This window comes from Lampetra fluviatilis, chromosome 1 (genome assembly GCF_964198595.1).
Source record: "Lampetra fluviatilis chromosome 1, kcLamFluv1.1, whole genome shotgun sequence".
Lineage (NCBI taxonomy): Eukaryota > Metazoa > Chordata > Hyperoartia > Petromyzontiformes > Petromyzontidae > Lampetra > Lampetra fluviatilis.
The window spans coordinates 30,248,056-30,259,559 of NC_136275.1; the positions used below are offsets into that span (position 1 = coordinate 30,248,056).

The window sequence follows — 11,504 nt, forward strand, 5'->3', positions numbered from 1 at the left end:
ATTGTTCTACATTCATTTATGTCCATGCAATATTACATTTCTCTCGTGACACACCTCTGTTTTCTGTGATTTCGAGTTCCTTCGTTGCTGTAAAACATTGATTTGTTTTTGCTTTTAGCAATTTGGTGACCAGCTCACTCATCCTGGCCGCTTGAGTTGTCACCTGGTTACACAAAATAAACTTGAAATGTGGTGATCTGACATGTACGTAATATGTTGAACTTCGTTCGCACCGTACATAGCCAACCATGCTAATCGGAGGTGCGGGGGGATGGACAACAAACTAAACACAAAAAGCAGTTATAAAGAAATTCGTTTGTCAATCTCAATTATTTAAAAGTGCATCACTCCCAGTGGCTTCCTAATATTGGAAGGAAGAGCGTTCCAGACAGCCGCAGAAGCGTTTCCGAAAGTGAGCGAGGCAGTCACCGTCTTTGTTCGATGACCAGTCAAAGCCGCTGCTGCGAAGATGACCGTAATTTGCTTGATGGAATCACTATGGGTAGATAGAATCACGATGCGTCCAGGGGAGATGGTTGGAGCTGAGTCTTTTTTCTATAAGCCTGTGCATTGCGTGGGAATGTGTGGCGGAGAGGGATGGAGCTGAGTCTTCTCTCTACTTCTGTGCATTGCGTGTGAGTGTGCAGGGGAGATGGATGGAGCTGGGTCATGTAGTCCGCATGCCCAGCTATCGCATGCTGAAACCGCGTTTGTTCGGCTGGATAGAGGGGTCTAAATGGGCGTGGCACGAGCTATAGAACAGATGGAAGGCTCACCTGATCGAGTCGCTATCCTTTCTCAAGAGATGCCCATTTCAAACCTTTTAAAACAGTCTGCCTCAGCAGCAGACCATGCTTTCCGACTTGATGGTGGACGCTTGTGTTGCGCCCGAAACGCCGTGATTTATTTATTTATACCTACGTGACTTTACCGAAAGAACCAAAGAGTATGGATTCCTGCAGTAACGAAAGCTTCAAATCAAGATTAGATGGAACGATGTTGTACAGGAGAATGTGGAGCTGTGTGGACTTGTCGATGATTAATACCAGCTGTATTTGCCTCCGTGCAGTTTGCCGTTCTCGGTGTGCTCTGTGTGTGATGTCCCTCTGTGTGTTCCCTCGCTGTGTGGTTTATGCCATTTTCACCTGAGGACGAACGCTTGTGTTGCGTTCGAAACGTCGTGATCTATTTTATTTTTTATTTTAGTTCTACATACGTGACTTTACCGAAATAACCAATGAGTATAACACCAGCGGTGTTAAGATTGGCCTCTGTGGAGGAGGCTCGTGAAGGACGCTGCTGGGCAGTAGGAGGCAGTCGTCCTTCTGGAACAACGGAGGGCAGAGGAGCGACGCTCACAACGAGCCAGCGGGCGTTCGACACTTCACGTGGCCTTAACATGCACATAGCCTGGCACAAGCGCCGTGGTGACGTCACTGCCACTTCGTGGTAAATATCAGTTGTTGTTGATGGATGGAGCTGAGTCTTCTCTCTTTAAGCCTGTGCATTGCGTGCGAGTATGCAGGGGAGATGGACGAACTGGGTAAGAACTGGCTCTCCGGGGTTTGTCTCTACGACAAGAACGAGGTGATGAGCAGCAAGCTGGACATCGACAATATGGCCGGCGTATTCTTCATGCTGCTGGTGGCGATGTGCCTCAGCTTCCTCGTCTTCCTTAGCGAGAACTTCTTTTACCGCTTTGGGCGCCACTGGACCAAGCCCGAGCCAGCCAAGAAGCCCGGGCTGCTGTTCATCGTCAGCAGGGTGAGTCATGCTCTCCACGCCCCCCCCATCACTCCACATTTATTCTGCCGTAGTAAAAGTTTTTCCAATAAATACGAACACTGCCGCGTTGTTTAAATGCAGCCACGAGCACTTGTGAAAGTAACGTACTCTTGGGGTGGCAACAACACATCGAGACATCGACTATTGTCGGCTGATAAGCTTGCAGAAACACGTGTCGCATTGCGGGTGAACAAGTCGATGTCCTTTGATTTATGCATTGTAGGGTTTACCTGACCCCTGCAACCACAACAAAGGGGGGGGGGGGGGGGAGCGTGGTTAGGGGGTGATTAGGAGGCGATTATGGGCACAAGGGTGAGGGGTAAGGTTGTAAGGGGTGGTAAGCAAGGCGAAGTGATGGCGGGAGGTTGTAATAGTTAAGCAGAGAGGTGGTTGAGGAGAGAATGGGTTGTGGGGGTGAAATCGTTCCAACCCATATGTAGGTTTATGCATGTGTACATATACACTATAAAATAATATATACGTGAACATATACATATATAGAGGTGCGGTATATGCAGTATTCACACATACATGATCCCACTTTAAATTGACAAAATGTAAGACAAACGCTGACCCCCTGTTAACAGCAAGGAATGAGGACACGCCACACATTTGATCAGTTCTGTCATATCTGCTCACAATCCTGCACTGCTGCAGCATTCCGGTGATTGCTTTGTCGACTCCGAAACCGCATTGGTCTGTGACGCACGTCGACTTGCAGCATGCACGGTGAAACCGCGGCGCGATTGAAAAACTTTTCGGGCATCGCAAATTATAATTCGACTTTAATCGCAGTTCGCCATGGGATATCACCTGATATCAGAATTAATTTATCGAGTGGCTCCTCTTATCTCTTTAATAAAAACAACTGGATAATCTCCGTTGTGTGGTCTTTAAACCGCCCTTATCTGAAATTGAAAACGACGCACCTTTTGTGAGGGTAATTTACCTCTCAAAACCGCGCCGCCGCCGCCGCCGCCACCAAGCGATCGCGACACGGAGCGTGCGGAGCGCTCGCCGGTACTCCTGGTTCACGTGCATTGCCACTTGCCCAGGCTCTACCCACACAGGTGGCGGCCCTTACGCACCTTGCTCTCGCATTGAGGCTTTCGTGAGTAAAAAAAATGGGATTGTTTTTGTTATTGTTACGACAACTCCAGTAATACCCTGATTGACGTCTCCCCCTTTTATGTCGTTTCGCCAAAGCGTCGTCACTTTAGATTCGCACGGTTGGCTACATACGGTGGTGCGAAATAAGCTGAACATACAACATACACTTTATTAATACGTGATTTGTTTCGCCTCAATCCGACACTTACGTCGTTGACGGCATCGTTCGTCCTTTCTCGTTATCCGTCGCCTCTCAGCCTTCGCCTCCACCCACTACTACCCTGTAAATCGCTTTGATTTACCAAATTTTCGTATTCATTGCACCTTTCACGAATGCATCCCCGACATAAACGCGGGTGTTGCTGTATTCCCTTATTATGACGATTACAATTATTGTTATGATTTTGGTGAGGGGATGATCACGATTTCATTTTGGTCTCGTTGGTCTCATCTCATTCGCACGGTCATGTTCGTCTAATTACCCTCCATGTCACATTTGCGTTCACATTTTATGAATCGTAATCGAATCCTATGCGCGCGCAATTTTACGCCTATGTTGTGAGTGGAAGAATCAGTGGTAATCGATGAATGAATTAATCGCTCTGATGCTGACGAGAGGTTTTCAAATATTGACTGCTGTGTGCATAGGGGCCCTTTGCACTTGTACGGCAGGAAAACGACCATCAGCATGCACCATAAGTGTCTGCTGATGGGTAGCGCACACTCACTATACAGCACTCACATCGGTGAGCACTCTGTAGTGTGGTGTCTGTTGCTGGGTAGTGCACTCTGACTATACAGCACTCACATCGGTGATGACTCTCTAGTATGGTGTCTGTTGCTGGGTAGTGCACACTGACTATACAGCACTCACATCGGTGAGTACTCTCTAATGTGGTGTCTGCTGCTGGGTAATGCACTCTGACTAAATATTTAAGGGACCTGGAATAAGTCTCCCCTAACATCACCATCTGTATTGTAATTGTCATCATCGTAATTATCACGGTAACCATCTTTATCATTAGATCTTGACTTAAATCTTTCCTGACTGCAGGAGTTCATATTCTTTGGGTCTTTCGGTAAAGTCACGTATATAGGTTAAAAGAAAATAACTAAAAATAACTACAAAATACGACGTTTCAAACGCTTGTTTTGCGATCGAAACGTCGTAGTTTTTTTATTTTTTGTTATTTTCTTTGAACCTATCTATGCGGCTTTACCGAATGACCCAAAGAACATCTTTATCATTCACACGATAAATCGTCACCAGCCATGATCTAGCCACTGCTGGATGAGACGTTCCCCCCCCAACCTGTTGCTGTCCCCCATGGTCTGTGATTCCAGAATCCATCTCACAGTAATCCACCATACAGTCATTGGCTTTTCTCCTTTCCAGTGGTTTGCCCTGCCCAATACCCACTTACTTTTCCTCATTAGTCAATCAGATGTCTCTGATTTGCATTCGTTCTTTGATCTTTGTGGTCCCTTTTTTGGCTTTCCGTGTCATTCCAAGCTTGCTTCTATCCACGCTTCATTAACGTTTCAGCTTTTGTTCCATTTTCCTTGTCAATGTCCATGTTTCTGATCTTTTGCATACTAGTTGGCATTATGTAAGGATTTAAAAATTACAATTCAGGCCCACCAGTGCGCACTGCCTTTCATTAACCAAGGTCGCCTTTGCAAAAGTCACAAACAGTAAGTTGGGTGGGGGGGGGCACGATTTTTGAAGGACACAAATTAAACTGCAGAGAATGTAGCTCAGAGATGTACTGAAGGTGGATAGGAATCGTGCCAATGAGATACGAAATAAACTGTTGCTCTGTATCTGCACATAAACTAGGGATGTTGCTACGTTTTCCAGTGTCGACCAAACCCAGACATATTTCACAGTGTAGTTTTATCTTCAAAACCGTGCAGTGAACTGCACTAAGGTTCAATGGAGCAAGACCGGTACCAGATGTTTTTTCCAAATCAACTCCCGCCACCCAAACACAGAGGCCAATTCTCCCTGGACTGTCCAGGTCAAACCCCGGAAGGGTGGCAACTCAATGATATATTGCAGTCGCCTGCCTTCCAAAATTATATCAACCGGCAGCATTTGCTTACACAGACTAATCAGTTTGGGCCTAATTAGCAGAGTCAGGCATGCAAGATAAATACCGTCGCTTTAGTGCTCGATCAGGGTTACACATAGCGATCATCGCTCCCTTCTGGCAGACTTTGTGCCGAACAGGGACAGCTGCCACTGAGGAGTCAGCTTCTAATGAGATGCAATGCGAGGCCCTTTTTTGAGTTGCTGAGGCCTTTGGGCGATGCCATATAAATGAAAAGATTAAGATTATTACTAGATTCTGAACAGTATGGGCCATCAGCACAAAATGTAGTGTACAAAACAACGCATTCGTTGTATTACCCACAGTGCTCCACCATTGCGCCCATTGAGGTCTTGTACAGCTCATCCGCACAAACAATGGCACAAATTGAAATTTTAAACTCTACAGTGTGCGACTGTGGTCATCCAGAACAGACCGTGCACCATATAACAATGCAATACCCAATCCACAAATATGAAGCAGACATTGCAGCAATACACTCCGCTGCTCCTGACGCGGTTGTCTGGCTTGACCACCTGAATGTGAAATTGTAGTCGTTGCTCTGCATCTACATCAGCCATATGAAAGAAGCTCTTGCGCAATATTCTTTTCGAATTGTAATACAGCCTTGTATTTTTTTGCCAAGTGCACTTTGCATGTCTCTGTAATGTAATTAATCAATAGGTGGGGCAAAATGCAGCTATGACAGTTCAGTCCCCTGGAGCTCGTATAGAATAATATATAGAGATAAGGTGCTGACCGATACGATAAGTTTCATTTTAATTGTTAATTACCGTGATTTAAAAATAACCTAAATGCCACTACAAGCTGGGGCCAGCTTGCAGTCGCACTCTGTGCGAACGGCTGGAACGCACCAGCATGACCCCATGGCAGCCAATCAGCGCTGCTGCCAGGTCCCTAAGCAGATACACTCAGGGGGGCCATGGCAGTGGCAGTGACCGACGCTGGGAAATTCGTTGAAACCTGTTTCATTGTCTGGTTTTAAACATTAATTATTTAAATTACTTGGGGTTTACATTCACATTTTTAAAGTGCTATATCCCTCCCTCTCGCCCACCCGCCCGCCCACCTACCCACATGACTCTCTTTGGCCTCATTCTGTTGCCAGTGATCTTAATTCGTGAACCATTTATATGCAAGTGATGAGAGGCATGCAGTAAAACAGTCTTTCATTATTTGTCATGAAGATTGCAGTATTGTATTTACTCCATGTCTCACGAAATATAAATTGAGTATTTAATTGGACGTTCATAGATTTATTTAGTTTCTATTTCCCTATTTTGAGAAACACCCATGTGTCACCACAGTATTCAAAAGTGATTTTCAAACTGGAGACAGCCAACGATTTATTTTCTCAATCAGAGTTTAAAAGGGCCATTTCAAACATTTCCACACATTTCTTTCCTTAACATTCTTTACACACATTACACGGGTCATGACATTTATTTCACATCACTAAGAAAGCAGGAGTGTTATCATAATTCTAGTGACTGTTTACAGCTAGATTTACATCTTGACTGCTAGCTTTTTTTGTTATCTTTTTTTAAGTAAAAAATGTATACCTTCCACAGGTAGAATGTTTCACCAATGCTTTGTAGAAATATATCCTTTAACAATAAAACAAATCTGGTTCGTTTTTTAGGCCATTTACAGCTGCGTACATGGAATCAAGATTACCAAGGACAAGGACGACTTCCACAGGATGGCCAAAAATGCCTACAAGAAAAACTCAAGCATCATGGGCCTCCTGACGGTGGCCAGGAACATGGCGAGCCTCACGCAGGTGAATGGGCCCGACGCAGCCACCACTCGTGTCAACAGGGCGGGCCAGCCGGCCTGCTCGGTGGCCGCCGACAAATCGGCCGTGGAGCACCCGACAGGGCGAGCTGCACTCAACAACAGCGACCAGTGGAACCGCTGCGCCGCGGCCGCTGCAGAAGTGCAGCTCGTGCGCGACCCGGCCTACCAGGAGGACTACGTGAGCGAGGCCGAGATGTCGTACCCATACCTCAAAAACAACCAGCGCTTCATGGAAGCCAACGCTGCAGCTTCTGCCGCCACTGGGAGCTACACTCCACGGGACCACAGCCCGGCGCAGATCTCAACCAATTTGCATCACTTTGGCGCGCACCCAGATGTCCACCGGCCCGTCGCCAAGTCGCGGGAAATGCTGTCTGCCTCGCCTTGCTTGGATTTCAAAAGCAGCCAGCGGGACGTCGGGGAATCTTTCATTCCAATGTGTGAAATTCCTCAAACTCGGCTTGAGATTCCAGCGTTAACTTACAACACCGACGTTGAGAGCATTCACGGGAACAACACTGATATCGACGACATCAGCGAATGCAACAGCCAGTACCACTCTGGAAAGCGCAGCGGCAGACCAAAGAGCACACCGTATGGAAAACTCGCAAGAGACTACAAAGATGTGGGAAGGATTCCCAGTCGGGGTTCAAGCCAAGACAAAGAGATTTATGGCAAGGCCACTCTCAACACACTTTCACGTGCGATGCCCGAAGACTGGAACAACCAGGCGAGGCCGTCTTTCTGCAGCGAGATCGTGTATAGGTCTGACATGCTGGAGCCTGGCATACAGATCAAGAGAAGCAGCAGCATCCCCGATCACGGGGCGACTGCACAGATAACCTCTGCCGCCGTTCTCTCACACCACACGCCAGAGAAGGAGTGCAGCATCTGCAAGGTAAAATATCAAGAGCCGCCATCTAGCACAAGGGCTGAGTGCTACAGACATTGCCCATCGCGCCTGGATGAATGCGCAGGTTCCTGCCTGAACCAGTGCTGCCCGGGCTGTGCCTGTGGCAGTGGCGCTGGGAAAACAGATGGCGAGCAAACAAGTGTGACATTGGGGCGAAGTGCGCTGGAGCGGCACGCCTCTTGCGTGCACGAGGATGAGGAGTGCTGCTACGGAGTCACTCTGCCTCCCCCGTGCATCACTCCCAACCCCGAGCTGCGCTGTAGACAGGATGATAGATGTTGCATCAACCAAGCAATCGGTTCCAATTACTCCACAGCTAGCAAGAGTGATTTTTGTGCTATCAAGTCAGACCCCGGAGGAAGTGTCGACTCCTTGCGAGGCTTTAAAGTCAAACCGCACCGTCGGCTTGAGAACGAGCTCAATATTTTCGGCTCCCTCAAAACGCCGTACGCATCGGACTTGCACACGCAAGCGTTCTCCGATACGGAGATGTTGTACGAAAATATCAACGTGCCAGACATCAGGAGGCACAGACAGCCCGCATTGGGCAGGCCGCTAAACTCGGGGGGTAAGTTGAGCAACGGTCCCGTGAATGTGAAAGGGCCGGGGCGGGCAAGTAAATCTCCTCACAGCCACACCCCAAACATGAGGCATGCCGGCGGCAAGCACAGTATGGAGTCCGAGGTCTGAGGTGAACTACGGTTTTTATCACAATCCTCTTCAAGATTACATTTTCACTCGTGTACAAAAAAACAAACCCCTTCTTCAAAGATGCTGTTAATTGCTTTGTTTGTGTATTTATATACTGAGTAGTTAAACACAAAATAATATCTGATACTTAAATTGCTTAAACGAAGCCAGCTCACACACGTCCCATGCTAACGAAAGGAGGCCACAGTGAAGTTAAAGTAGATTCTACTTAAAGCAAACTATTGTTTACAATGGGAATGTGAGCAAATATGAGGGTGTGGGGATTAGGGGTGACTTGTGGGGTATTGCACGTATCTTCTACAAATAACCGAATGACCTGCCCACCTTCCACACATGTACGAGTGCAAACGGCTTCGGAAAGACAGCTTTGAGCAATAACTGCCATGCAATCCGCTTTTGTAGGGTTTACTTTCATAATTGGCTGACGAAGTCTCGGAGCGTTAGGGACCTACTGTTAAGAAGAACAATTGTGGCCGCAATTGCAAATCTGTACCCACGAGCCCTGTTAACTCACACTTGAGGCAGACTCTCCCTCTCATGGAGGGGGGGGTTACTTCAATGCTGTTATTGATCCATATGGCTCCTTCCTACATATAATGCAATTGTGGAACAAATTGTACATTCCAAAATTATTCACGTGTGCTCCTGAAACAAAATAAAGGCACAGTGTTAATAATTTTGAAGTGCATACTAATTGATCAGCCAGAAAAACAACCCGGTTAGTTTCAAAGCAGTCACAATGAAACACTGTGCGAGACTCATCTAATTACAAGCTTATCTTTCTAAATTTTAAATGGAAATCTTGACAGCGGTAAGGTATCGTCTTGGTGTGACATTCAAAATAACGTGAAACAGTAGATGATTGTCCGGTTAAAATTTGCATTTTTTTTTTGCACCGGTAAAAATGTATATTGTAAAATGTCGCGTGTTGCCATTTTGTCATGTAAGGTAAATGTTAATTAGGAATTGCTGGAGATATCTCATTACTACCTTGTGTTTTTATAACAGGTCTTTATATATACACATATACACATGAATGTGTGTTTGTGTACACAATACATACATATAAAACCAGTCTTTTTGTTTACTGTCAAAAATGTAACAAAAAGTTTACATCTTAATTTACCTAAAATAATAATGTAAGTCGATGTAACCCAAAGTCAATACCGGTTACATAGTAGCCAGTAACAGAGGACTAATCCCTGGGATCGAATGCCTTGGATGAATATATCACCTATTAGCATAGTCAACCCTTAATCTTTTGTGTGTGCTTATTATTCCATGTTTAAGGATGTGTAAGAATTATTTTTTTCAGAAATGTAACGGCATTGTTACCAGTCTCCAAAAAGCCTGATATATCTAATACAGCAATTATTATTTTTAGGACATTAGATGACCATTTCCACCACCAAAAATAGACCCGAGGTCTCTGTGACATATCAGTCATGCTCTGGTAGTGTGGACATGAAGCTTAGTCAATTATGTGCGATTGTTTGGGCTTACAATATATGAACTCACCTGGCGAAAGTAGCATTTAAATGTAATGACCAAATCTCGGTTGTTTTGTATAATATGCCGTGGTAATTAACTTTCTATATTGTACTAGAAGGGTATTTTTTATTAGTGTATTCGTTATTATTTTGCTCTGCATGAATCAGACAAAACAATTACCCCGATTACTTAAAGAACAAAACAAAATGAAACCAGGCTAAATTTGTGTAAACTACGCTCCACATGCTTCCCCCCCCACCCAAATAAAAACCCCCCACATTGAGCACCACACATCTGCGGTGACATCGGCGTGGGCGGCTACATGGTGACACCAGCGCTAATAGTTGATAAACCCATTCTCTTCGGCCCATTCTCACCAACGGCACAGGGAACTCCAATCCTCACTTGAGAAGACCCAGCAGCAGCCTGCCACCACTCTCCAGGCCCAGCAGGGAAATCGTAGCAACTACGTGAATGTTGCCGGAGGAGAGGATGATGTACAGTTTATATAAAGTATATAATTGCAATCTAATCACAAACAGCTATGTAAAATCGAAATACAAGCATGCAAATGGCTTTCTTTGAAACATTATCTTAGTATAATGGTGTTAGGTTCTAAAAGTAGTACAGTACTGTAATTGTATATTAAGCAACAACTGTGTATCTGCGATATCTAGAAATGCGTGCCATTGCTAGTAAACTACTATAGCTAGGATATGAATTTCACTAAAGCTTATTGCAATTCATGACAGTGCATTCATGTGTTATGTACGGATGCAGCTGTTTAATTCACAATGTTTCTGGAAAGTATCACCACTTTATGAACCCAACCAGTAAACTCTTAAAGCACCATACATGGCAGAAATTTGCATTTTTACACAGATATGGTCTCCGATTAACATCAATTATAGAAAAAAAATAAGGTAAAAAAAAGTGCACACACTTGGTGTTTTTGGAACGGAAATAATATCAACGCAATACAAGGATGTTGAATTTATTCCTTTTGAACCCATCCCTTTTGTAAACTTGTTTCAGCTTCTCTTAGCAGATAAGGGATTGTGGTAGCCACAAGCAATGCATTCTAATTAAAGAAGGCCCAATGCAATGAGCAACTGCTATTTTGGAAGACGATTAAACTGCACATTGTATCCGTTTCATCCAGGTCCAGTAATTTTTGGGGATTATATATAACATTTTTAGGTGGATCCTACAACTCAAGTGAGGTGCAGAATAACCCAGTCCCCACAAAATTGCTCGCTCTGCTTTCACCGGATTTTATAATGCCGGCTGTCATCACGGAAGCTGTTTAGCCACCACCTTTGAAAGGCAAAAATATTGACAAGCTATGTTAAATCCTAACGACCACGTATTATTATGGTAGCCAATCATCGTGGGTTAAGTGCACCGTGATCATCCTACACTCACTCAATGGTTCCACTTACAAGTTGTAAATACAATTCGAGACACTGCTTTGGCAGCGATGTACAATTACAGGACACAAAAAAACATCTCGCCACATCCATTAACACTGACCTCGAAAATGAGGCAACCATTACCCGGGCGAACGTTTGGAGCATTCT

At 45.1% G+C, this 11,504-nt stretch overlaps 1 protein-coding gene across 1 annotated transcript in view; it reads left to right on the forward strand.

Moving 5' to 3' along the window:
- LOC144936141 (glutamate receptor ionotropic, NMDA 2C-like) overlaps positions 1-8,590 on the forward strand; it is a 215,704-nt gene extending 207,114 nt beyond the window's left edge. The window contains exons 12-13 of the mRNA XM_078863428.1: positions 1,526-1,764; positions 6,652-8,590. Coding sequence (XP_078719554.1) covers positions 1,526-1,764; positions 6,652-8,412 — 2,000 coding nt within the window. The 3' untranslated portion in view covers positions 8,413-8,590. The remainder of the gene's footprint in view (positions 1-1,525; positions 1,765-6,651) is intronic.
- Positions 8,591-11,504: the final 2,914 nt, after the last annotated feature.